Source organism: Serinus canaria, chromosome 4A, assembly GCF_022539315.1.
Source record: "Serinus canaria isolate serCan28SL12 chromosome 4A, serCan2020, whole genome shotgun sequence".
NCBI lineage: Eukaryota > Metazoa > Chordata > Aves > Passeriformes > Fringillidae > Serinus > Serinus canaria.
This window is the reverse complement of record NC_066318.1, coordinates 6,973,354-6,999,220: the sequence shown is the minus strand read 5'-3', so window position 1 is coordinate 6,999,220 and position 25,867 is coordinate 6,973,354. Positions and strand designations below refer to the sequence as shown.

Below are 25,867 nucleotides of genomic sequence, written 5' to 3'. Positions count from 1 at the left end.
AACAACCAGTTCTCGTGGATCCCGTGGTGCAGATGCTCACCATAGATTCTTGTACAGGAGGGAAAAAACCACTCAGCACCTCTTGCTATTAATGGGCAAAAAAATGTTCCCTGTGGAAAATTTCCTTGTGACTCACCTCTCTGTTTGGGTTGAGAAGGTGAAGCATCAGGTGGCTGTGTGCCTGCTCTTCTCCTGTGACATGGGTCTTTCTGCCTGAAAGTAACCATAAGCAGTGCTGAGATCCTGCAATTTAGGTTTCACAATACTTCATGTAAGTGCCTGGCACTTGAAATTGTTGTCTTAGCTGTTTAAAGAAGTTTTTTTGCTCCCCCGGTCTCACGGATGCAGTGGGAAAACTGAAAACTCACACCCAAATCATGCAAAAAACAGATGGCAGGAACGGACATCCTAATTAATTAATTTCTTAATTTAAAAATTCTTTAAAATTTAATTTGGTCTCTAAAGCAGGCCTGGCTCTGCCAGCCAGCTCTGCCACTGCTGGGATAACAATGCTGTGACATTTACAGTGACACCAGCTCCTACGGGTGTTTTTTTCCCAGAGCCTGTCAGCTGGCACACATGTCCCAGAGACACAGATTTCCTCCTAAGTCACCTAAGCCACATCTCAACTGCAGGGCCTGGTGCAGAATGGGCTCCTCCTTTGCTGCCACATGGTGCAGACTCAATCTGTGTCTTCCAGAGATGAGTTGTACAGAAAGGTGTGCCCCTGTGACAGCAGTGCTGGGGTAGGGGATGGTCTCAGCCCCCAGAAGAAGTATGCTTCAAAAGCAGGAGCATCTGGCCTCTCTCAGAGGGACACTTTCAAGTGGAAAAAATATAAAAACAAAGGGTTTAATTAACCTGGAGATCACCATTGGTATGTACCTGCCCAGGACCCCATGGAAGAGAGAAGGCTGAGGGGAAAAACAGCATGGGAACATGACAGGAGGTGAAGCATCAGCACCTTCCCACTCTGTGAGCATCTCAGGGCTCATCACACTCAGCAACACTGAGCAAATTATGTTTTAACACTTTGTCTAACCATGACTATTTTGGGATGGAGCACCACAAACTGCACAAATCCCTTACCCACGGACAGGTAACATTAGTGGAGACCCCTTAAAAGAGGCAGAGCAGGTTTGGCTGGGCTGACATGCAGAGCATTCCCTCGTCCCTCCTGCATGCTCCAGACACCCTCTGGCCATGGCTTGCTCTGACCTTCCCCTGCACCTCCGGCAGCAGAGATTTCACTGCCCCTGCTCGTGCAGCCAGCTCTTCCCTTGGGTGTCACAGTGATAACAGAACCAGCCAGGGGCTCAGGGGCAAGTCCCTCAGCAGCCCAGAGCTCATCCAGGCACTGCCACAGCCCTGCAAACCATCCACAGCCCATCCCACGCTGTCAGCAACAAGATCCAGAGCAGATCCTTAACCAAAATGCCATGTGAGGCTGTGTAAAAGAGGTGGTAAAAGGGGACTCCACTTATCCTGCAGTCAGCAGACAGGAACATCAGGATCTTGAGTTACTCCTTTAGAGATTGGATTAGCAAGTCAAGACCACAGTAACCAGGAGCTTCTGCCAGACAGTCACCAGAGATGGAGTCTGGCAGCCCATCAGGCTGTGGGATCAATCAGTCTCCTTAAAATAATTAAATGATCTGTCTATATCATGCTTAAAATGATCACTCTTCAAAGGCTGTAAAAACAGATTTCAGGCAAGAAGCACGGAAACTGCACAGAGGTTTGAGTGAGTGTGCAGGATGAGCTACAGAGCAGTTGTTATTATTGTTGTTGCTATTATTATTATTATTATTATTATGGCTGTCATTATCATATCCTCCCACACAAGGGCTCTTTGCCCTCCTAGGAGGGAGAGGAGGGAGTGATTGTTGTGGAGGTCTCTGCAGAGGGAGGTGACACCCAGAGCCACACACAGAGCAGGTGGGGGTCCCCTCCTTCCCTCGGTGCTCACACCCAACCTGCACTCTGTGCTGAGACCTTCCAGTGTTCCTGCCTCTCCCTCATCCCTTGCTTGGTCCCCCAAAATTGGGGACTTCGGCTCATGCCACCTACAGCAGCCACTGCCATCTCCCCTCTGTGCCTGTCACCTGCACCCCCTGAAGCAGTAGCCCCACAGGGGGATGAGTGAGTCCCCAACTTCAGTGGGCTTGTCTGGCCCTGGAAAAGACACAAATTATCAGTGGTGAGACCCTTCAGCCTCGTGATGCAGCAACAATGTGAGGGGAAGCAAGAGCTTCCTCTTGAGCACCACCACAGAGCTGGAGCTGGGACACTGATGGAGAGAGTTTTTCTCCACTTTTCTGCTCTTTTTTACATTTTTTAAAAAAACTTTTTTTTGAGGTCACACACTTGTTGTCTGCAGGGTAGTTTCCATAAACATGGCACAGTTTTTACAATACTAAATAAAGCAGCATGCAAATCCCATCCCCACATTTGCAGACTTGGAGTGTTTAAAAGGTGCAAGACCCATATCTCTAGTTATTCTTTCACCAGCAGATATGCTGCTGCTAAACATTTGTCTCCAAGCTGTGTGACACAGCCACCCCGTGCAGCCAGGCTCATTTCCCTGTTCCATCCTTCTGCTGGATCACCTCCAGCTCTAAGGCAATCCCTGTTATGTTAATGACATTTCTCCCTCCCAAAGCAGCTTTGTGTTCCGGCCCTCTGGACTGGTCAAGCCCCAGCATCATCCTCATATGCCAGAGCAGAGCCTGATGCCATGGATTTCCTCCAGTTGAGACACTCAACAGGTTGTTCCTCTGCCATGGATTGGAAAGTGGGTCCCCACTGCCTAGCCCAGGCCTTGTGTCCCTTGCTCTGTGTGGAGCATCCCAAGGCAGTGAAATAGCAGGAACCTGAGCCCACACAGCTGGATTGCCCCTCACCCCAGTGCCAGGGGGAAGCAGGACAGGGCTGCCCTGTACCCCAGCCTTGGGCACTGAAATGCATCCAGCAAACCAAAACAGCCCCTGGTTCCCAATCCAGCCAGGCTGGCTGGTGGGAGCCCAGGGTAGCAGTGCCCTGGATCCTTTCAGAGCTGTGCCTTGGGAAGAGGCAGCAATTAAGGAAGGAGCTGCTGCTCACAGGCACAGAGCAGCCCCCTTGCTGCCACTGTCCTTCATTAACAAACCAGTGTCACATCACAGACCCTCTCTGCAATTAACCAGGCCAATTAGTGCCTTCACTCCTCCATGAGACAGCATCTCCCTGGCCCTCGGAGCCCCCAGCATTTGCTGGCAGCACTGGCAGGGGCTCCCATGGCCACTCAGGGGCTCCCATGGCCACTCAGGGGCTTCCATGGCCACTCAGGGGCTTCCATGGCCTGGACTTGCAGAATCAGCAAGGTGATGAGCACATCCTTTGCAGGGCTTTCACATCACCAAGGCTGGTAACACCAGTGGAAAGAAATCCCCTTCCTTGCCCTCCTGTTCTGTCATCCTTGTCACCAGAAGAACAGTCAAGAATCTGGAGCAAGGTCCCTGCTAGAATGATTCAAGAAAGCAAGATACTGGTACTTTGGTGGGCTGGAAATAGTATTTCCCTCCTCTGACGTGGTCACAGGAGGCTGAGCACAGCAAAGCCATCCCTGATGCCTCTGTGGCACTGCCATGGCCAAGTGTCCGTGCTGGTTACCACATTCAGGAGATGTTTGTCCCACACATGGTGTCAGGCAATAGCAGGAACTTGCACCACGGGTCTGGGACCCTGGGCCAAATCCTGGATTGTTCCACAAGTTTCAGCTCAATATCATGAGTCACAAATGCCACCATTCTCTCTTTACTTTTTTTTTCCCATAAAACTTTGTTTTTCCATCAAATGAGAACAAATACACCCAATACCCGGAATTTTGCTAGATGGAGTCCAGATGACAAGTTCTCAGAAAATGCTGTCAGCTGCTGAGATTCAGATTCAAGAGACATCATCCAATGTTAACCATAAACAACAGGGGCAACAAAATGTCTGGCAGATCTTGAAGTGACACGAGATGCCTGCACTCCACAACAAACCCGTTTCACACCACAGGAAAGGTCACCACTTTAATCCACTTCTGGGTGGAATGTACACAAACGTCATTCTTCTTCACATCTGTAATTAAACAGCCTCTTGCTTTGCTATCCAGCTCATGTTTATTTTCCCATTTGCTAACATGGTGGATGGTAATATAATATGACACTGAAGGGACACAGGCTGCTACAGGCAGGCTTTCCACTTCTTTCTAGGGATTAGCCTGCAGAGAGCTGGAGCTGAGGGTTGTGCTGCTTGGATCCAGCAGTGATTTCCTTTCTGGATGTGCAGCATCTTTGCACATTGAAATAATAATAGCAGAGAAGACAGTGAAAGCAAACAAAAACAAATGGCAGAGACCCCTAAATGTGTTGACTCGTTGCAAGAAGTTGCTGAGGTCTCTGCTGGGCTCCTACAAGGAAGAAGGCAGCAAGTAAACGGCAAGGTTGAGGCTAAATCTGTACTTCTGCTATGAAAAATCTGGTTTTCAACACCAGTAATGTGCTGGATCACTTGGGAGAAGCCTTCCTTCTCCCTCTGGCCACCAAGGAGCATCTGAAACAATGCTGGATAATCCCTAGTGGGGCCCTTCCTTCCCCACAAAGTGCTCTTGGGTACCCACCCCACCACACAGTACCCAGGAGGAAAAACCCCACAGCAGCAAGAAGGATTTCTCCCTCTCCAAACCTGGGCTGCAGTGCTGGCACATGGTTCATGGGGAGCCTCACCAGGAGCTGGGCATGAGGGCTTTGCAGGGAATGGCTTTATCTGTCAGGAGGGACTGTGGGATGCATCACTCTGCAGCCCCAAGCGTGGCCGTGTGCTTCAGATCCTAGCACGCTCTCAGCAAAACAACACCAAGATGTTTATTTTCAAAAGGATACAATGTTTGACAAAATAAATTATATTTGATTAATACCCACTGCTTTTCTGGGGTTTCTTTTTGAAGGCAGTAAATTTGCTGACTGTATAAACATGCCACAGTGCTTCATCTTCCTATGCCAAAATTTCAGTTACCTCATCTCCAGGGAATGCCCTCAGTGACATTTTGACAAGCCTATTTAGTGGGTTGTTTGTGGGTTTGGGTTGCTTTTTTCCCCCCCCACTTTTACTTCTTAGGGAGGTCTCCCATGAGCAAGCCATGCAAGCCAAGCAAGGCTGGAGCTGAACAAAATTCACCTTTTTTCTTCATATAGAGACCCTCATCATGTCCCTAAGAGAAAACCCAAATTCCAATGCTAAGGACCACCAAGCATCCTCCAATGTCATAGTTTTTCATCCCATTCCCTCCTGGATGCTGATTTCATTCCCCCAGTACCTCTAAACCTAACTCCTTGCTAAGGGAACAAATAATATATTGGGAGAATTTGTGATTTTCCTGGGGCCCAGCTGAGTCACCCCCAGCTGTGGAGCTAAAACTTAAAAATCTCTGGGTTTCTGGGAATGGCCACCTGCTTCTAGGGGTGTGGTGTGTGATCTGGTAAAGCTTTAGCAGCACTTGTCAATCATTAAGCTGCAGCACTGCTGGAAAGGTCAAGGAAATTCCCACCAAGGCACTCAAGAGTTTGGGACCCAAAGGAGATTCCTGGGCTGCTTTAGCTTAGGGGAGCTGGAGAGCCTGCAGGGCAGGACTGGTCTGGTGGGCTTGGCCAGTCCCACCCCTGAGCTCTGTGCTCCAACATGGGAAGGAGATGTGTCAGCACTCTGAATGTTTGAGTGGTTTGAAATATTTTACTTTAGAGACTTATGCACCATCTCCTCTGTGGTCCTTGCTGCAGCCTGCTTGTCTCCCTGCCCCCTCAGTGCCTCTTGCCCACCACCACCACCTCCTACCCACCTCACCATGGACCAGCAGCTCTCAAGAGCAGGACCAGTGCAAGACAGTCACCTCCTCCCTCCCAGCACAGCAGTCCCCAGGTGTGCCACCCCAGCAGGACCCTGAGCTGTGCCCTGATCCAGCACCCTCCAAGGCTGGAAAGTGCCCTTCTGGTTGGTGGCATCTCCCTTGCTGTGCCCACAGCTCAGCATGCACCAGTTTGGACTGAAAAGCAAACCAAACACCTGACAGCACAGGATTCCACGTGTCCCCTTCTGCTGACCCACAGGAACATGTCCAGCTGCCAGGTCTCTGATGGTGCTCTCAGCATCCTCCATGCAAAGGGCATTTTGTTTCAGTTGGAAGCTCCAGTGAATCCAGCCCTGGATCCTTGTTAGGCCCATGCTCCAGAGGGCTTGAGGGCTTTGCTCATGGAGTTGAATGAGGAATTCTGAAAATCTCCCTGAAAAAGGAAACTGAGACACTTTAGATTTCACTTTCCCAAACAGCATGAGCCGTGAGCACCAGCTGTTTGTAGCAGCTGTTCAGTGTGTTAGATTTTACCATTCCAGCACTAAACTATTAGTCAATTGATTAATGAACTGGAACTTCCCATCCAACAAAAATATTTTGGTTTTAAATTATAATTTGATGTGTGGTTAGTGCAGAAATACATTACACATGCTAAGCACATGTTTGCATCTCATCACCACCCTCAGACACAGGGAAAGGTGTTGGCTTCATCACCTTTTTAAGGCTGCTTGCAAACCCCTCCAGGGAATGCAGTTTTACCTTTAAAGCAGTTTTTTATTTTGCAGAATGCACGAGGGGTGATGCTGCTCAGTCCTGCCCACACCTGGGATGGGGCCAGCAGGCTCCTGCAACCCCACTGCTGTGAGTGGAACTCAAAGGAGCTGCAGAACTGGCCAGGAAGCACTAAGGTTAACTGGGCAGGAGTGAGGGCTCAGCCACGTGAGGCAGTGCAAGACAGTCACCTGTCAGGAAACATTCCTGAGGTTGCCAGGCCTTTATCTGGTGCCAGCACAAGGTCCCAAGCCCACAAGGCACCACTGGGACCCTGCTGGCAGCTGCACCAAGGAATCCACAGCTCTGCACAGGGAGATGTGGGGACTGGGGTCAGTGACAGCTCAGGACTGGCCCTGGGTTTCATCACAAAGCTAAAAACGATCTGAAAAGGAGTTTTTCCATTGTTTGGGGTTTTTTTCTCCAGAAGCATCTTCATGCCATAAACTCCTCTATTCAGCTGAAACCCCAGGTATTTACTCTGGTGGCACTTTGCAGGTCAGAAGTGGCCACCACTGGTGCTGAATTCACATCCCTGTGTTATCATGGTGCTGTGTGCACAGCTGAGCTCCAGCCCTGGCACCTGCCAGCAGCTCAAACCCTCCTCCTCCTTGACTCATATAAACTTATCATATATATCATATGTATACTCATTAATAATATATATCAATAATGATAAAAATACAAATAATCTCGACTGTGTATTAGCAGTTAAACCTGCATGCCCTGGGACAAGGTTTGGAGCTCCAGGTACACATGCAGAGGGGAGGTGACAGTGCCCATCTGATGGAGGGGCCCCATCCCATGGCAAGGCAGGTCACAGTACACAGAAATGGTGTAGAGAAACAAACAGGGAAAACATATTCCTTATTTCTCATGATGGGAATGAAACACAGCTCAGAATTGAACACCAGCTCTATTCCACCTTGGTGGCCAGGGCATTCCTTGCAAACCCCCTGTTAAAACATGAGAACAAACCCAGGTCAGGGGAAAACTCAACAGCTGCTTTTTCAGGTTATAATCTGTTATTTTATAAACTTGGCAGGTAGTGGGCTCAAAGGCTGTTTTTTGTGATCTCTGATCATAACAAAGTCTCCAGCAAGCACAGCTTTGCAAAACAGCAAAGGGAAACCAGGCTCAGCATGCCTCAGAGAGGTCTTCTGCTGAGAAGCACCAGCATCACACTGTGGTGATGCAAGTGGGAGAACCCACCAGGCTTTGTGAGACACAGCAAGGCACAGCCCACTCCAGCTCCTCAGAGGGAAAACACACTGGACTTGTACTGAAAAACTGCTGCCACCCTCCCATCCTGCTGCTTATCTAAGGAAGCAGCAGCACACAGAATATTTCTGAGATAATATTAGAGGAGATGATGTCCCTGCACTGGTACCAGCGATACCTGGCGAGGCAGAGGCAGCACATCATCTCTGAACAAACCCAGCAGCCCACTTCCACCCCCAGCACTCCCAGGGGATGAAAGGAAAATGATCAGAAGGGAAGAAGCGATTCAAATTCAAGTGGCACTAATAAAATATTCCCTTTGGTGGAGCAGAGGCTCAGGGGCTCAGCCAGCTGCAGCACAGAGAGCTGGGATGATGTGAGGAGCTGGGCCAGAACAAGAGCTGAGCAGCAGGAAGGTGAAGAAATGCCTCTGCCAGCACCACCATTGGCTCTCTCTTGCACCACCCCATGCCCCAGGACCCCTCTGACCCAGGGGTCAAAGCACAGTCCCAGGAGACATAAAATATAAAATACAAAAACATGTAAAATACAAAACTGCATCACAGTGCATGGATGCAAAAACTCAGCCCTTACAGGAGCACCGCATGTCAGCAGCACTGCCCAAACACCCCCAGCACTCACCCTGGTGTGGATGGGACATGAGGATTCTGAAACCCAGAGGAGAGCTCTCCAACAATTAACCATCAGGTCATGCCATGGGTTAGCCCAGATCTGCTCCTTTGCATCAGGAGCAGTGAACTGGGAATTAACATCTCCATGCAGAGGAGTGGAGCAACAATCATCTCTCCTTCTGCCACAAACCCAAAGCACTTCACACAATCCCAAGGCTTCAACTCAGTCTGACAGGTCAGCCCCACCCCTTAGACTGGGTGAAGTTTCCACTCTCCAGACCATCTGACTGCATGGTTTAGAATTATCTACTTTCTCCTAAACATAAAGCTGCTGTAAAAGAGGCCTGATGCACACAAATATTTGAAGCATGCACGTGTGTGTGAGGGGGTGTATGCACACGTACGTGCACATGCTGCAGCTTAAGATAGTGCAGACAGAAACACTCTAGTAAAGGCAGATCTTAAACAGAAATATGCAACCATCTTGGCCAGAAACCAAACCAAGCCCAGCCCATTCATTGATTCAGACCAAGCCAAGTCCTGGTGTCCCTGAGCTGGGCACAGCTGGTGTTCCCAGGCTGCCCACTCCAGCACTACACAGGCTGTTGTCTCGCACACACGGGAGGCTACTGCCAGGGCACCACTTACAGAGCAACCAATCTTTATTTTAGAGATAGCTTACGTAAAGGAACATGCAAAGAAACACATGAGTAAGAGTCTCATCTGCCTCAGGCTCCTGTAAAAGGCTGTAAATCCTTTTCTTTCCCCTTTCATAGCACAACACGTTGGGCAGTCATTGTTCACCCTGCAAAGCACAGCGCGCGCATCCCCGCCGTCGCTCCTTTGGCTGGAGCTGTGCTCGCAGGTTTCCCGTGGGAAAGGAGGTGCTTCACTTCTGAAGAATGAAGCCAGGTTGCTGCATGTGCCACAAGGATGCTGGTGGGGATCAGCCAGCTGCTCTGAAGGGCTTCAGGACCTGGCTGGGGGGTGAGCAGCAAAATCGCCTGCAACTTGCCATGGTGCAGGTGGGCTTTGTGCCCAGGGGAGCAGATCTTCACCACAATGCCAGTGCAGGACAGCTCCTCTTCCACAGCATCTTTCCTTCTGCCAAGTGTCTGATCTTCTCTCTCCCCTGTCTTCACGTGCTCTCTGTTATGTCCTGACCAGATTCCCAGGGGTGAGACATGAATTTGGAGTAAGTACAAAAACTGGTTGAACTACAGAAAAAAATCTGTATTAAGTCAATTTAGGAATCAGGGGTATGATATTTGCTGAGAGTATTTCATAGGCCATAGGTGTTCTGTACCCCATGCACGTCTGAACAACTCAAAATGAAATATGGTCTTCACCTTAACAGCAAGGGAGACCTCAGTGTTGAAAAACTGTGAGGAACACAATTTAATATGAACCTGCTTATAGTTAACAGGATTATCTTTTAAAAGCACTGTTAGATATTTACTAGTTTGCCATGAATGCTTTTTTAAATTTGGGGTTTTTTTCTGTGAAGAGTCTTGAAAAACTGACTCAGGGCATTTGTCCCATTTTTGGAAATGTGCATATATTTCAGAAGAGGTTCCAAATATCCTCCTCACTAAAAGAAGGCATGGAGTGATGCCACCAGCACTGTTCATGGCTGGTGGCCCAGCAGCAGCAGGAGGACCAGGGCAATGCCAGCAGCAGGACTGGGGTGGGTGGCTGCACTCCCAGGGTCGCTGCTGGGGACTGCAGCACCATCCTTGCTTTGCTGATTCAGAAGCTGCTTATTTGCAGAGATGTCATCCATGTCCAGGTCATACGCCAGCTCTGAAAGCAGAAGGAGAGAGGTGTCAGTAACACGAGGTGTGTGTCAGCATTCTGACACACAGAACTTCCAAAAACTGGGGTTCTGGGGCAGCCCTGCCACAGCTGAGGGCAGCTGGGCCTGGGTGCAGTCAAAGGCATCACAGATGGGCCAGAAGAGCTTGGCCAACATCTTGTCAGTCCTGCACCCACCAGTCTCAGTACCCTACACCAAATCTCATGCTTGGAGAGACCAAAAAATCCTAACTGAGAGGTGCTCCAGTAAGAAAACAAAAGAGATAGGGGATGTGCCTTACTGGAGAGCTACTCCCAAAGAAAACCAGCTGAGCTTTGAGGGGGTGTTTAGCAATGCAAATTGTGTCTGCTCCCCAGGCACAACAAGGATGCGTGCAGGAGTGAGGAAATCCTGGCGAGCACCAACACTTCCCCAAACCCAGAGTCAGCAGAAGGCCTTGCTCACCAAAGCCTCCTGGCTCCTGTAGGACCTGGGGAGCTCTGCATTCCTGCAATCTTACGTAAGAGTGTGCAAAATATGCTCCTTGTAGCACTGAGAACACATCCCATCCCTGGTCTACCTCATCAAAGGAAGGAATGTGAATGGATCATGCACTCTGGGCATGCTGGTGTTGCAACCTGGAGACTCTGAGACGAAGCACATGTGGGTTTCAATCCAAGAAAGCATTCAGTATAAAAGTTTGGATAGCACTGGCAGAGGAGCATGACATTAACGGGGGGAAAGCTTGTGGGAACCCATCACTGGCTGCAAGGGACCAGCTGAGCAGTAACTCACAGCTGCCCTTCTCTTGCTGGGGCAGGGAAGAGTAAAGAAGTCCAAATAGACAATGTGGAAAAACAAGACACCAGCAAATCTCAGGGCCAAGAAGAAGGAGTAAAAGGTGTTTTAAGATGCCATTAGCCAGGTCTGCCTGGGGCATTTGAACCTGTCAGTCAGCTGGACTGAGTGGGTGCACTCATGCTTGTTCTCAAGGCAGTGGGGCCCTTGCTGCCCTGCTTGTGCTGCTGCCATCTCCTTCTGGGTCCCAAATGGGAATCAGGTAAGCCTGTTTGTCTTATCCTCAGAGCCTGGCCTTTGGAGCTGGAGGAAACTGGTGGTTTCCATCAGAAGAGACCCTGGCTCAAGACTTATACAAGCCTCCTGGATCACTAGCATGTTGGAAAGGTTTGGATCATCCCACCCCACCCCTGAGAAAGAATCCAAGAGACTGAATAAGCACTCTATCTAAAAAATGCCACATCAATCCAATGAATGCCACTGCCAAGGCAAACAGGCAGTATTTCTTAATCAAAAAATACCCAAACATTGCAAAACCAAAGCAGAACGATGTTAGCATGACAAGTGAGTCAGCCCAGGCCATCAAAGGAGGTCAGAAATGGCTCAAAGGGTGCAGTTATCCATGCACAGAGAGGGCCAGGTGCAAGCAGAACCCGCCTGGTAAACTGAATTCTCTGATAGATTCCCACAAATTCTGCAATTCCTCTTTTCCCCAGCTTTCCTGCTTTTCCTCTAAACAGTACAGATATGCTGCTGTCCTCTGGCACTGCCCAGCCACGGGAAGAAAGGTGCCACCTTGAAAGGGATGTGCTGGGAGACTTTCCAAGCACAGAAAGAACACGTCCCTCTGGCATGAGGCATGCTCAGGCTTCAGGGCACTTTGGGAACAGCCTGCCTGCACCACCTCATTTTCCCAAGCTCATTTCTGGAAAATAAGTGAAGGGATTTGGAGTTAATAAAATCACAGCAGATTACTTCCACAGTTGGTTGTTTGACACAAGACTCCTCGGCTGGCACAGTGTTGGATCACAACCTGCCCTAGTGTGTTTTGGAAGGTATTTCCAAACATTACCAAGGCTTCTGAAACCTAAAAGATGCTCCATGGGGTCCCAGCACTGTCAGGCACCTCCACGCTCACAGACCCGTGATCACGAGAGCTTTTGGGGCAGAATATCGTCTTACTGGACATCCTAGCAAACCTAAAACCTCCCCAGGAACTGAGTAACTACTCTTGCCTTCCCTTTAGAAAAGAAATTTGAAACAAAAGAGTGTTTCAGCAAGGTCCTTAACAGCACAAAGGGTTTTGACGGCCCCATTTACAGTCTTGTTCTGGGATGTAATTTATGAGATTCCAGTTCCTGCACGGGTCTCAATGCAGCAGCTGAATCCCGTTGGAAATGTTCAGCCAAAATGAGTGTTCCAAACATATTCTTTGCGTGGGAAATTTTCCAATTCTGGGATTTCACCTCAACTTGAGTAAGGGTAGGTTTTTAAATCACAGCATTTCACCCAAATGGGGATGGTGATTCTCTCACTATTCCCTTCTGGCCAAATTAAAGAGAAGAGAATAGAAACCCTCTTGTCATCAGAGATTAGAATGCTATTTTCCTCCCCTTAACTGCTTCAGAAGTTTAGTGCTTGGGTGTGCCGTTTGTTTTCACTGTTCCTTCCATTGTATCCTACTCCTTATTTGTGCCACACTGTATTTTTAGGCGTGATGGATTTAGCCAAGCATCTTTTATTTTGTATTAATAATGGATCTGTAACCCTTGCAAATCCCTTTCACTTAACTCCTAATGACCTTTGCTACATCAGAGGAAGGGAAAATAAAAGGTATGAGCCTCTAACAGACCTCAGGCAGCCAATCCAGGCAATAACAGCATTAAAAATATACATCACAGAATTGGTAAGGTTGGAAGGGATGACAGTGAGTCATCTGGTCCAAGCTCCCTCTCAGGCCCAATGCACAATGTGCCCCAGGGCACAATGCACGGGATGGAGTCTATCTCCAGAGAGGGAGACTCCACACCCTTTCTGGGCAACCTGCTCCAGTGCTCAGTCACTGCACAGTAAAAAAGTTCTTATTAATATTCAGATGGAGCTTCCTGTGCATCACTTTCTGCCCACTGCCTCTGATCTTTCTGCTTATATTATTGATAATAAACATATTTCAAATCCAGGAACCCAAATTAGCAAATGTTCCTAACCAGGTAGTTCTTGAGAGGGTTCCATCATAATTTCCAGCTTTTGTTAGGATCACTGGTTAGACCTGGTCACCCCCACATCCCTGCACCTCCTGTCCCCCAACAGCCTCCAGGAGTGAGAGCCTCAGCATCAGAGATAGAGCTGCAGGATGGCTGGTGGGGTAACTGAAACTAACATTCCACATACTCCATTTTGGCCACACCCACCCAAAACTTTGCCTTTGAGCTGCAAAATAACCTGAGAGAAGGTACTCCTCTGCCTCCCCTCTACCCAGACACCTTCTGCATTAAACATCTCCCCCACTCCAGCTCTGATCACCCCATTCACTGGCATCAGCTTCTCAGTACAAAGTGGCCCTTTGGCCTGCAAAGCCTTTCAGGGGAGGGCAGGAAACCAGAAAAATCTGTTTCTGTTCATAATCAGAGTCCAGGGGGTATTACCAACAATCTGCACTAATTACAAATTCAATCTTCACTCATTCTGGTCCCTCTTGTCCTCTGGGTTGCAGATTAGATAATCCCTTTAAAATAATAGTCAGTCATTAGCTGTGCTTTTCCCTGCCCCTCCTCACGCGAGCCGAGCGTTTCCCGGCATCCTCACACAGCTGCTGAAAGGTCTCCAGCCGCACACAAGCCGGTCCCTCCGGAAGCATCTTTTGTAACCAAAGCCCCTCTAACACAAATCTGCTGTGCTGTGCTCCCAGGACAGCCACAGCTTCAATGGCCTCGCAGCGTGGAGGACAAAACCCGGCGCCAGCCCTGCAGCACGCGCTCTCCGCATCCACGACAGAAAGCGGAGGCATTTTCCCATGGATTAGGGAAATGCCTACTGGCCCTGCCATACTGACTCTGCACAAGCTTATTGGGAATCATTAGAAAGCTCTTGTTGCTGAACCACACCAGCTTTGGAGGCGGCTACAAAATAGGGCTGAACTGGGAGGAAGTTGGGTTTGAGTTGGGATGAAATGTTCCATGCTGGCACAGCAGGAGCTGGGAGGAAGAGTACTGGCACACAGGCTTTTCTCTGCCAAATCCACCACTGCCTACCAAACCACCCCTTTTCACCCTCAAAATGGACAACACGGGCGAAGAACTGCTAGCAAATGTCTGGCAAATGACCTCTAAGAGCCCTGCTGCCGTGGGCTGGCTCGGCTGCTGCCCAGAGCCCAGAGCCAGGGAATGTCATCTCCCAGCCAGGCATCTGGGCTGCCTGCCTGCCAAGCCTGCCCCAGCAGATGGTTCCAGCCATGGACCCAATATAGTAACAGAGCCATAAAGGATGGCCAGGCATGAAAACTGCCTCCCCCTGTCACTTGATAGCTCTGCCAGTGCCCCGTGCAGCCGTGACGGGCGTGAGGGGATCCCAACACAGGTGAAACCACAAAGCCAAACACAGCACGTTCAGCCAACAGGGCTGCTGTGGTGATGGCCCTGGTTTGCACATGATGGAAACACTGCAGTGTGAAGGGAATGGATCATGTTTCCAGCAAAACACATCAAGTAGAAATGTCACAGACAGGTAGGGCAGCTTGGCAAGCTGCAGCATCTGCCTGCATCTTTCCTTCAGGACTGTTTTTTCCTAGGAAAGCATATGCTACCATTGCCACTGAAAATGACAATCTCCAGAGCACGTTGCTTTGTGTAATTCTTTTATACAGCGAGCATCTTCAGTGTGGGGAAGAAGATGCCAACAGATGCAGCAGACTGGCTGTCTCCAAAACAGGACAGGATTTCTTAAAGGGAGAGATGTTTAAGTCAAGCCCAAACTGTTGACTCATTGCAAGGTGAAGCATAAGAGCCTGTGATTCCACACACCAGTCTGCCTCACCTTGGCTCCCAAATATCTCCTTCTCTACAGTACCAACCATTTCACTCTCACAGGTGTTTGCACCTGAAATGTAGAAGAACAGTCCAATTTCATCCCAAACACTTCCTGGAACACCAAAAGCTCTGCTCGCCTCAGCCTGCAGTTATCTGGTTTTTTCATGCAAACAGCTCATATTACAAACACACCTCTGCCTCCCCAAAGGCAACACCTGAAACCATCCATGGGATTACATGGCATAAACAGCCACAACTGCATGGATACAGCCGAGATTCCCAACATTCTGCCTCTCCAAAACACCTTAAACTCTTCCAAACACCTAGCCAATCATGGCTTCATCTCTTGAGGGAGATGATTTTGCCCTCTGGCTGATTACCATTAAAATCCTGGAGCACCAACAGGTTTGCCAGTTGTCTTCTTGCACAACGAGCTGCAACAGCCCAGCCGTAGGTGCGGCCGCGCCGGTGTGTAATTAAAGCGCTGAGCCAGGGCTGGCTGTGGTGCTTGTGTTGGCACACACCACTGAGATAGATGTGCAGCATGTGCATGGTCTTGTGCCTCTGCTTTTCCACCTCCTCCACAGCAATTTAGGAGGTGCGGCTCTTGGCAATATGGATTTGGAAAAAAAAAAAAGAAGAAAAAATCCAGCTCACCACCACCCTGCTGCCATCGGCAACACAGCCAAGAGAGCCTGGCATGGCTCAGCAGCAAGGGGTAAAACCAACTTCCTGGGCAGAAACCCAAAGGAATCAGGTTTGGGATTGCTGATTTGCAAACCAAGACTTTTCCCCTGTTCGCCTGTTTGCCGCGTCTGGGCTGCTGGTGTGCCACTGATGGCCCGTGGCCTGCAGCACGTGCTCACCATCAGCCCAGAGACCACAGGTACCATCACAAACCCGGGACCAAAGGGGGAGGAAGTTCCCAGGATCGATGCTCTCTGGAAGGCAGCAGTAAATTGATTTGGGGGAATCCAGATGTGAGGAAGGTCCATCTCAGTCCCAGCCAGGGGTGTAACCAGGTGCTGTTCGGGGTACACGAGGCACTGAGCTCTGAGAGGCAGCCAGTATGCACACCTTGGCTCTCCAGCCTCCAGTACTACCACAAAAGTCTCTCCACACACATCCACAAGCTTTTGATGGGTGTTTTGAAGGGACAAAACACCCTCAAAACCCAACACAGTGTACAGGCAGAGGGGCTGCACCATGACCCCAATTCCAGCAACTGCTCCTTCCCCCACCTTGGCCAGAGGCTGGTGGCCAGGAAGGGCCATCATTTATGACCTGGGCCTATGTGTACTTTGAAAATGTACTCGTTACATTCTTTGTTCCTTGGTTTGTTCTAGATCTACCCTGAAGAGAATCTGACATCTGCAATTGCATTCCTCGTTTTCCCCTTGGCAGAGCGTGAAAGAGTTTCTGAACTGCACTCACGGAGCGGAGCCACAAAAACGTGTTTAGCAAAATGAACTCATGTAATCTATTAAAAATTAACAAATCTCATTAGCATTATTAATTGGAAGTGCTGGAGTCCTTGTACCTTGCTGATGAAGCAGCATTACCCTGGTCTGATATCCAGATGTACAGTCCAGATGAAGAGCTGCTACCTAAAAGAGCTGAGAAGAAAAGCACTGAAAAATAGGGAGCTAAACACCTACAGCCAAAAACATCTACAAAGACAGGAGTCAAGAAATAAAAAGAGGAATAGCTGTAAACAGAAGAGTATGAATAGAAGTGAAATTATTTAAGTGACAGCAATACACGACTGGGTCAAGCAATGATCCTGAAGATCCCTCAGTGTCTCAGCCCAGATGTGAGTAATTTCTTCCTGTTTGGAGATCTTCAAGATCTGAATCACAAAGAGATCCCTTCTGATCATTCTGCTGTCACCTGAGACATCTCCGAACATTCTTGATTTTGGGAAGTAAGGCTCCCAGTGATAGCAGAGCAAAATTAAATGCTTCATATTCCCTCTAATGACTAAAAACAACATACTCCCATCTAACTGAAATGTTCTCCTTCATGTTTTCTTCCCCAAAAGCTCCTGGATTTCACCAGGAGATGAAGCTCTTTCTTGCTATGTGCTGGCCTTCAACTCTCTAAGCTCAGGACATTCAGGTCTTAGCAGGACCTGAAAAAATGCAGTCCTAAGGGGAATGCAATGGTCGCTGCCTTCCAGATGTTAGCCACTAAAAGCAGCCCTCAAGGCAGAAGGATATTTCTCAATGCTTGATTGGAAAGCTCATGGTGGTGTTATGGCACCCAGGGACATCTGACACCTCCCTTTGTGACTCACTGTGTGTGGAAACCAGCCCTGAAAGTGCCCAGGCCACAGACACCAGGGGCTTGTGGCATTCCTGATTCAAGTAGGCAACCAGGAATGTGCCTCTTCAATCAAAAGGGACAAGGACTTTGTGCAATGTCTACACTCAGTGAAAAATCCCTGGACATCCACCAGGCTTCAACTCATGATGCCAAGGGAAATATCAAGTGAGATTTCAGGTCAAATCCAAGAGTTTGGGCTGTGCATGGACATACCAGCTCAGCCCACAGTAGAGCTGGCAGGTAGGATGAGGCATGGTGATGCTCCATGATCCTCTGCTCAGCCTGCCTCTGGCTCCTGGAGAAACTTCCTGAGGTTTTGTGCTCTGGCACTGCCCAGGGTCACCAGCATGGATGGACAGCCAGCCCCCCCTATCCATGCCAGGGGAGTGTTTGCATAGAGCAGGAGCTGAGGTGAGAGCTGCCAAGGGAAGGAAGCCAAGTGGCAACAGCATCACCTGGCTTTTCTCATTGTGTTAACCTGCATAAACAAACAAACAAAAATAATCCTGGACCCGCATTAAAACAACATTAAAGTGACTTCAGCCTGTAAAAATGGGGTAATGCAGAAGGTCCTGGCAAACATCACCATGCCAAACTTTTCCTCTTTCTATAGAAGAAGGTTTGGGTTCATGGACTGGAACGTTTTAACAGCTTCAGGACATCTTCCCTGCAGTGGGAGCAGCCCCAGGAACTGCCTCTGTAGTCTGACACTGGGACCTGGCTTTGCACTGCATGGCAGTGAAGAAACACCCAAACAAAGCCCAGCTGCTCACTGGGTGTCTGTAACATCTGACACAAACCCTGACCCCAAAGCACTGGTGGAATGATGGTGCTAAAAACTGGATGTGAGTGGTGGTGGCAGTTCCAATGGGAATCCCAGTGCCATCCTTGCTGAGCACCAGGACACTGTGGCTGCAGTGCTTGGGCTGTGCTGGACCTCTGCCATCACACTTACACCTTCCTGGGGTCCTGGGGCATCCCTGTCATGCTTGGGACCATGCTGGAGCTCAAGGAGACCACACTGCAGAAGGAAGGGAGCAAGGGATGGAGGGGATTGGCCCTGGGCTTCTGCCTGGCATCTCCTTGGCTCAGCTGGTACAGCCACAAGAAGGTGCCAGGGATGAGGACACACTGCTCATGTGAGAAAACCCAAATTGTTCTGAAGACACCTCCACTGACCCAGCAAGCAGTGAAACAAGGAGGTGACAACTCAAGAGGGCTCCAAGGCCCAAGCCCACAAATGCCTCCTTCTCCATCCTATCTGAAGCAATCATGGCTCTCTCTCAGGAATGTCACAATCACAGTGGAAAATCAAAATAAAAAGGCTATGTAATCCAGTTTGTAAATCCCTTCAAAATCACAAAATCCTCTCTAAAATGGATTACAGAGATTAGAGATAAGAGTTTCCTGGAAATCAAGAATTGCATTTCTGCCTCCCCCATCTCTTCACTGCCTCAGAAAGAAAAGAGTCTTGTTGTGCCCCCCACCCCACCTCACTCCTTCCCAGCCATCATTCCAGCCTTGGGGAGCAAAAGCAGCTCCCTCCAGCCCCTAAAAACTGCAGAGCTGTTTCTACCTGACTTTGCCTTGAGCAGCATTTGGGGCACAATCTGCTGCATATACCTGAGCCTGTGGACAACGTGAGATGACTGCCAGGCTTCTGCAAACGTTTTTTGGTCCATCCCTACTCCAAACAGGCTCCACGTGGTTGTGCAATGTGCTGCCATGGCTTTGTGAGCTGCAGGACTCGCACCCAGATCCTGGGGGTACCCAGCAGAAAAACATCCTCTTAAATCAGGAGAATCACCAATGTGCCAGTGGTGACAATGTGGCTCCCAAGAAGAGAAAGGTCAAACATCCATGTGGGGATGATATAAAATTATTTAGCAGCCATGCAGGTATTATTCTGATAGATTAAAATCATTATTTTGTTAATATTTTTCACTCAAGTATCGATGCTGGTAAGACAATTTTCTGTTGGGAATTTTTATTTCGTGAGAGTTTTTGTGCTTTCCTTCTTATTTGGAACAACAACAACAAGAAGGGATTGCAATATTAGCATTCCTGGCAGAGCACACATTCAAGTTCCTGACCTGTTATTGCTCAAGGACTTCTGCAGCTGCAGATGCCTGTTTGGAGCTACAGTTAGGTCACTTTGAATGATGCTCACAGAATAAGGATCAAAACACTCACAGCTTGATCAAAAGGACATTTTATGAACACTGCAGCCTGAGTTAAGTGCTGATGTGAATACTTAGGCTCGCCCTTATATTACCTCAGCTCGGTTCTAATAAAATTAACACCCTTTTCAATAATGCACTCAATTTTATTTGTTTCATGTTTTTGTGCCTTATGGCTTTGAAAACACATTCTCAAAACCCTTCCATCACACTGGGAATGTTTAGCTGTGTTGGGATCTGCAAATCAACATCTTTGTTCAGAGGAATAATAAGGGTTGCACCTTTGTGTCATTGTTCCACCTGCTCTAACCTGGATTTATCCACCAAAGGTTGGGGGTTTTTTTTCTGCCCACAAAAGAGGGGAACCAGTCACACTCTTTCTTTTCCCAGGAAGAATTACCACCTGTAAATAAACAACTAAAAACTGAACTACAAGCACCAGCTGCATGAATTCTCCTTTGTAAAGAGACAACAGAAAAAACAAAGCAGGGGGAAATCCAGTCTCTCCCCTGCATTTCCCTTGCACATGAGAGGCAAAATGAACTTACCAGTCCAGGACAGGGGATGTCTTATTGGTGCAATACAGCTGCTTAACTGTTCTTTAGAGATATTCATCTCAAAAGCCAGAACAGAAAGAGCATTTTCCCCCCTTTTATTTATTTATCTTTTTTTTTTTTTTGTGCCAACTCACCTTAGCTGAAAAGCACATTGAGATTGTAATTATGGGAAGGCCTCATCTAGTAGATTTGTAAACTCAGCTATCGGCTTGAATTACTGGAATTAGCAAGGCTAATTTAATGTCACTGTTCAAAATAGCTCAGATTTGGAATTTCTTAATGGCCTCAGGAAAAGGAGTCTTTATGCATACTGCAATCTAGGCTTCATTCTTAGACGAAATTCCTTCTCATAGATTTTGTGAATGCCCTGTTTTGTAGCCAACACAAACTCTGTCCAGTAAAATAATGTAAGGACTCAGAATGAAAAGAGATTAGCTGTTCCCTGCTCCTGTTATTTTAAAGCAGAAATAACTTTGGCTTCTACTGATTCATAGACAAAGCTTGAAATGCAAAGCATGCTCAACTCCAGAGTCAGCATGAAAAGGACCTTAAAATATTCCCGAGTGCAAGTAATGGACTTATTAGAGGGATGAAAAGAGGCACTTTTCACAGAATCCCAAGCTCTTTAGTCCTGTCATATCAATAATCTTGCTTAAGAATTTCATTCAATTTACATTTCTTTCCCTTCCAAATATCCTGCCTGACTCCTATGAAATACAACACTTATGCTTTTAAAGTGTTAATTTATTTCTGTTAATGCTTGGTGGTGTAAAATGTCTGTGGATCACTCAGAGTGTGAGTGATGGTGTCACAAGGGGGTGGGACAGGGAGCAATTCTGTGCACTTACACACCTGAAAACTGATAAATGAGGAGGGGATTTTAAAGACTTGGTTAAAAGCATCTTCTTTAAATAATGGCATTGATTGTGCTGGAATGTGACGTACCTGCAATCTGTTGCATTCTCCTTTATGTTCATGTTTAACACCCACAAAAACAATGCTGACAGTAAGAACAAAAAAGCTTTAGAGATATCAGGAAGGAAATTTGCCTAGCTCTCCTAAGCTTCCAAAATATATCAATTTTTAACTCAGTTTGCCTAGACTTTGAAAGATAGTTTACTCATGCCAGCACAAAGCAACTAGCAACAATTTTCCCTCTTTGTTTGAAGAAATTGCTGAAAAACAAAGGGAATTCAGGGACAAAGGTCTGTGTGGGCATAGCAGGGAAGGAGACAGAGATGCCCCCATTTTAAGGAATTAGGGGACTTTTTTTTCCCCTTTGGCTCCACAGGACAATTTTCACTGGCTGAGGACTGTCAGCATGGAGAGGAAACAAGATGTTTTTGGCTACATCTGCCCATGGTCCTCCACAAGACAGCACCAGCAGAGACCAAGAGACCCCCAAACCCTGTGACAGGATGAGTGGCCACGCTGAGATGGCCATGCCTGGTGTGTGGTGCTGGCCAGAGATGATTTTCATAGACCAAACCAGATTGCACACTGCCCAAGAGACTCAAGGGTCTCAAAGCACACCACAGGCATTAATTACACCCTCCACTTTGAAGAAATTAATTAAGCACCGAAACCTTCTGGTCCCAAGCACAAGGCTCCATTCACTAATGGCTAAAACTGAGCTGGGTTGTGGCGAGGTTTCAGGAACACTGACAGCAGAGCTGAGAAAAGCACCTCTGAGTGCCCTGAGCCACCCTGAAGCAGCAGAATCCTCCCCCCAGGATACTTCTAATTCCTCTGGACACGTCCCAGCAGGTCCCCCTGAGAAGGCAGCCACTCCAGGTTTGGCTCTGAATCATTCCTCATGGCAAGGCAGGGAAAGCTGACACACCAGGGGCAGTCCCATGCCACAGCCACCCTCCAGGGCATCCACTCAGTCCCTGTTTCTCCTCAACAGTCTCTGCCATTAGCAGTCATTTTTTTTACCCACAAGAAGTAACAGGAGCTCCTCACACCATCCTGGTTGCTTCCCTGTGTGCCCCTGGCTGCTGGGCTGCTGTGTGACCCATTCCTGGGTGAGACATCCTCCAGCTTCTCCAGCTGCAAGAGGCATCCCCAGCAGCCCCATGGGAAGCAGATCAATGGGCAGGCACCCCAGCATGCAGGGGTGCTCCAAGATGCTGCAGAAACCCTCACTGGAGAGTTTGCTGAGCTGGTATCCTCCCCTGGAACAAATGCACACAATGTGACACAGCCTTGGTCACTCTCCTGCAGTGCTCTAGGAAAGAAACAAAACCCTCTCTGCTCCTGATTCCCCTGCTCTGCTCCATTCAGGCTTGCTGGATGCCTTCCCATCTTTCCATCTGCCTGGATGACTTTGTGTCCCCTTGGAAGCTGGACCAACCATTTGCCCAGGGCACTCACAATGGATGTAGAGGAGCAGCCTGCCAACCCACAAACATCTGCTGTCACTGTTTCTATTGCAACAAATTCCTGGATGAAAAATGTGCCAAGTGCATTAAAAAAATATGATACCTGTGCTGCAGAGAGCTGGAAGGCAGAGGGGGATTGGCAGCCCCTGCAGCTAACAAAGAGTGGTGGCTGTGCTGGAGCTGCAGCCTGGGAAACCCATTAAGGCCACATGGGGTGTCAAAGTGTAACAGGAGTGCTGGGCTTGCAGGGCAGGAGCTGGGCAGCAGGCAAATTCAGAGAGACCTGGAACAGCAGGAGTTTCTCAGTGCATGCCTGCCTTTACCCTCCCAAAACCTGGGAGGAGCAGGTGAGCAGGCACACCTGAGCTGCAGGTGAAGCAGAGGCAGAGTCCCCCTGAGCATCCCATCCTGCTGCAGGGAGATGCCCAGGGAGGGATTCCTCAGAGCAGGGCTTGCTCCAGGGGCTGTCTGTTAGCTCTGCTTTAGGGTTAGTGCCATCCTGCAGCCATCCAGCCCCCCAGTGCAGGTTTCAGTGGGATGGAGGGGATTTAGGAGCCTCCAGGCAATCCCATATAGTTACCCTGTATCCTACATAACAGAAGCTGGGTAAGTATTTTTACAGACAGGTTTCTGCTCCTGAATGTGTGCAACTGGTCAGGGTGCACCTTAGTTATTAGCAACCAAAATCAGGCTCTTGCTTTCCAACCCAAGCAGAGCAGTATTTTTTTCTTCAGTGTGTAGCAATACTGCCTTGGTATGTCCTTATTTTGGGATTTTTTTTTTTGGGTACACAGAACTATTTTTCTTTTTTCCACATTTTCTAATGAGTTCTGGCGGTAGGAAGTTGTTTGTAAATCACACAAGTATTTGTTTTACTGGAAACATCTGCTTTAACACATTTGTCTTTTTAAAAAGGCCATTTTTTTTTAAACAAAGGTATTAAGCTGCAATGTAAATTGGGCACATCTGTTTATGAGTCACTGCAATAGCACTGCCTCTAGTGCACCAGATCACATGGATCTCCAGGGGCCTGATCCAGACAATTACAAACTCACAGCTTGCTCTGCTCCCTTTTCCAGCTCTCCTCTTCCCAGAGCACTTCTGCCTGATTTAATAAATTAAGGCCACTAAATAAGAGAGACCTATTTAGTGTCTGCTAATAATATTAGGTGTCTGGCCCAGCAGACCAGAGAGTATCAACAAGAGACACAAGCTGGTGCTGAAGCCCACAGGCACCTGAGGGCCAACTTCAGTGGAATTATTTACAGCTGGGAACCCCAGGCTGCACCAGACCCACTCTGCCCAGGGTGCTGGACCACCTCTGCTGCCACAAAAAACATCCAGAGAAGACAAACAGAGGGAAAGACATCAGCTGAACCTCCAAGAGCAAAACCTGACCCACCAGCTGGTATTTATGCACTGGAAACAAGAAGGTCAGCAGACCTGGGGGATTGCTCTGAGGCCCAGGAAAACCATTCAGCTCTGGTACTGCAGTGGCTGGGGAGCATCCCTGATGGTTCTGGGGTAAATAAAGACAGTCAAGGGTGGGAAGGGCAAATCCAAACCTGCCTGGAGAGGGCAGATTCAGAACCTCCATCCCCACAAGAGCTGCCTGACTCCAGCTGTGCAGGGCAAAGCTTTCTGACTGTCACCAAAGCGTAAATAAAGCTACAGGAGTCAGGAAGGGACACAGGAGGTGATGTGCATCAGATGCACCCTGAGAACAGGCACTGGAGCACAAGTGGGGAAGTTTGCTTCCGCAGGGAAGGGGAGAGGGGAGCGATTTGGGTATAAATGCATTCTTTCACATTCTCTGCACATGCCTTAGCAGTGATTTATGTGGACAAGAGAAGAGATACTGCAGGCTGTGTTCTGTGATGACTTTGGGGAGCACACAACCTTTTTTTTTATTTACTTTTTACTGGAATGATCTACAGAGAACCAGAAGAGGACAAGCAAACATACCAAAGCTGCGGAGCAGCCGGCAGAGAGATATCAAGGAGACAGAGGATATTACTCAGATTCTGATAATAACCACTGGCTCCCACCTGCCAACTGCAGGCTGTCTGACACAAAAAACTCCAAAAACAGGCTGGAGCAGATGTCTGCCTCCCCGTGCAGGAAGTGTCTCCAGTATCCATGAGACACAAGCAAAATAGCTTAGAGTCCAGCAGTTTTTCAGACTCGAGATACTGAATTCAAACAGGAAGGAGGGAGGAAAAAACAGCAAAGCAAAAGGATGTGTCTCACATTGCAGTTGTAATTTACATTTTAGAAATCCTGCTGGGACTCCTGCACTGGACTGAGGCAGTGACAAACGCCCTGGCAATCTGTCCAGCTGCCAAACCTGATGCTCAGCAGCCAGCAGTACCTGCCACTGCAAACCATCCATCCCTACACATCACAGAGCCACCAAGGGATGCAGCAGCAGCACTGTGGGCACTCAGTGCTGCACAGGGTCCCTCTGCACCCAACAAAGAGTCAGCCCAAGGCAGCAGCTCCCACCTGCCTGGAGGTGGGATACACAGAAAGAGGGATACACCTTCCAAAGGAAGGTGTGGGGAAGGAAAGGGGCTGCTGGGTTTGCACTGGAGCTCTGTGCTGGGCACAGCCCCAGCCTCCTGCAGGAGGGAAGGGCAGAGCATCATCCCAGGTCCCACGGGAAGCAAAGAGCAAATGGAAAGCAGGAACAGACAGCAAGATGTCATTGAGATCCCCAAATACCATTGAAGACACTTTCTGAAACAACAGAAGCTGGTCAACATGCCAGATTTCCATTCCCATAAAAGAGGGGGAATGTGCTACTGCTCCAAAGCAGAACAAAAGCAAAAGGAGTCCAAATTTTTTGTTGTTTAAATTTACAAAATTTTAAAAAGGCAAACTGACATACCATTCCAACAAAGTCCAATCAATTCATTTGTTTTTGGGTTTTTTTCCCTGTGGTATAATTAAAAATGTAATTTCACGCAGACTTTTTAGACAAGAAGCTGGTGTGGAGTGAAAGCAGACAGCATTACCTTGTGCTTCAGGCTGCTGCTGCTTCACTTCCCTGCTGAAAGGGCAGAGAGAGATTTTCAGTTTATTCCAAAACAAGAAAATCCCATCCAAAGCTCCAGCATGCTTCACTGCCTCCCAGCTCCAGCAGAGGCAGTTTGCAACACTAAGTCTCCCATCAGAAAGTTTCTGGCTTGCCCTAAAAGCAACATGAGGGGAGATTAAATTTTGAAGCCAGGACACTTTTGCCCCAGGGAAGATGCCCCAGAAATGCTGGCAAAGCCAGTAGACTCCAGCACCACTTGGTTGCCTG

The 25,867-nt window shown here is 48.4% G+C and overlaps 1 protein-coding gene across 1 annotated transcript in view; it reads right to left on the bottom strand.

The window, feature by feature from the left end:
- Positions 1–9,140: 9,140 nt before the first annotated feature.
- GPC3 (glypican 3) overlaps positions 9,141–25,867 on the bottom strand; it is a 140,174-nt gene continuing 123,447 nt past the window's right edge. Inside the window, exon 8 of the mRNA XM_030229078.2 lies at positions 9,141–10,299. Coding sequence (XP_030084938.1) covers positions 10,124–10,299 — 176 coding nt within the window. The 3' untranslated portion in view covers positions 9,141–10,123. The remainder of the gene's footprint in view (positions 10,300–25,867) is intronic.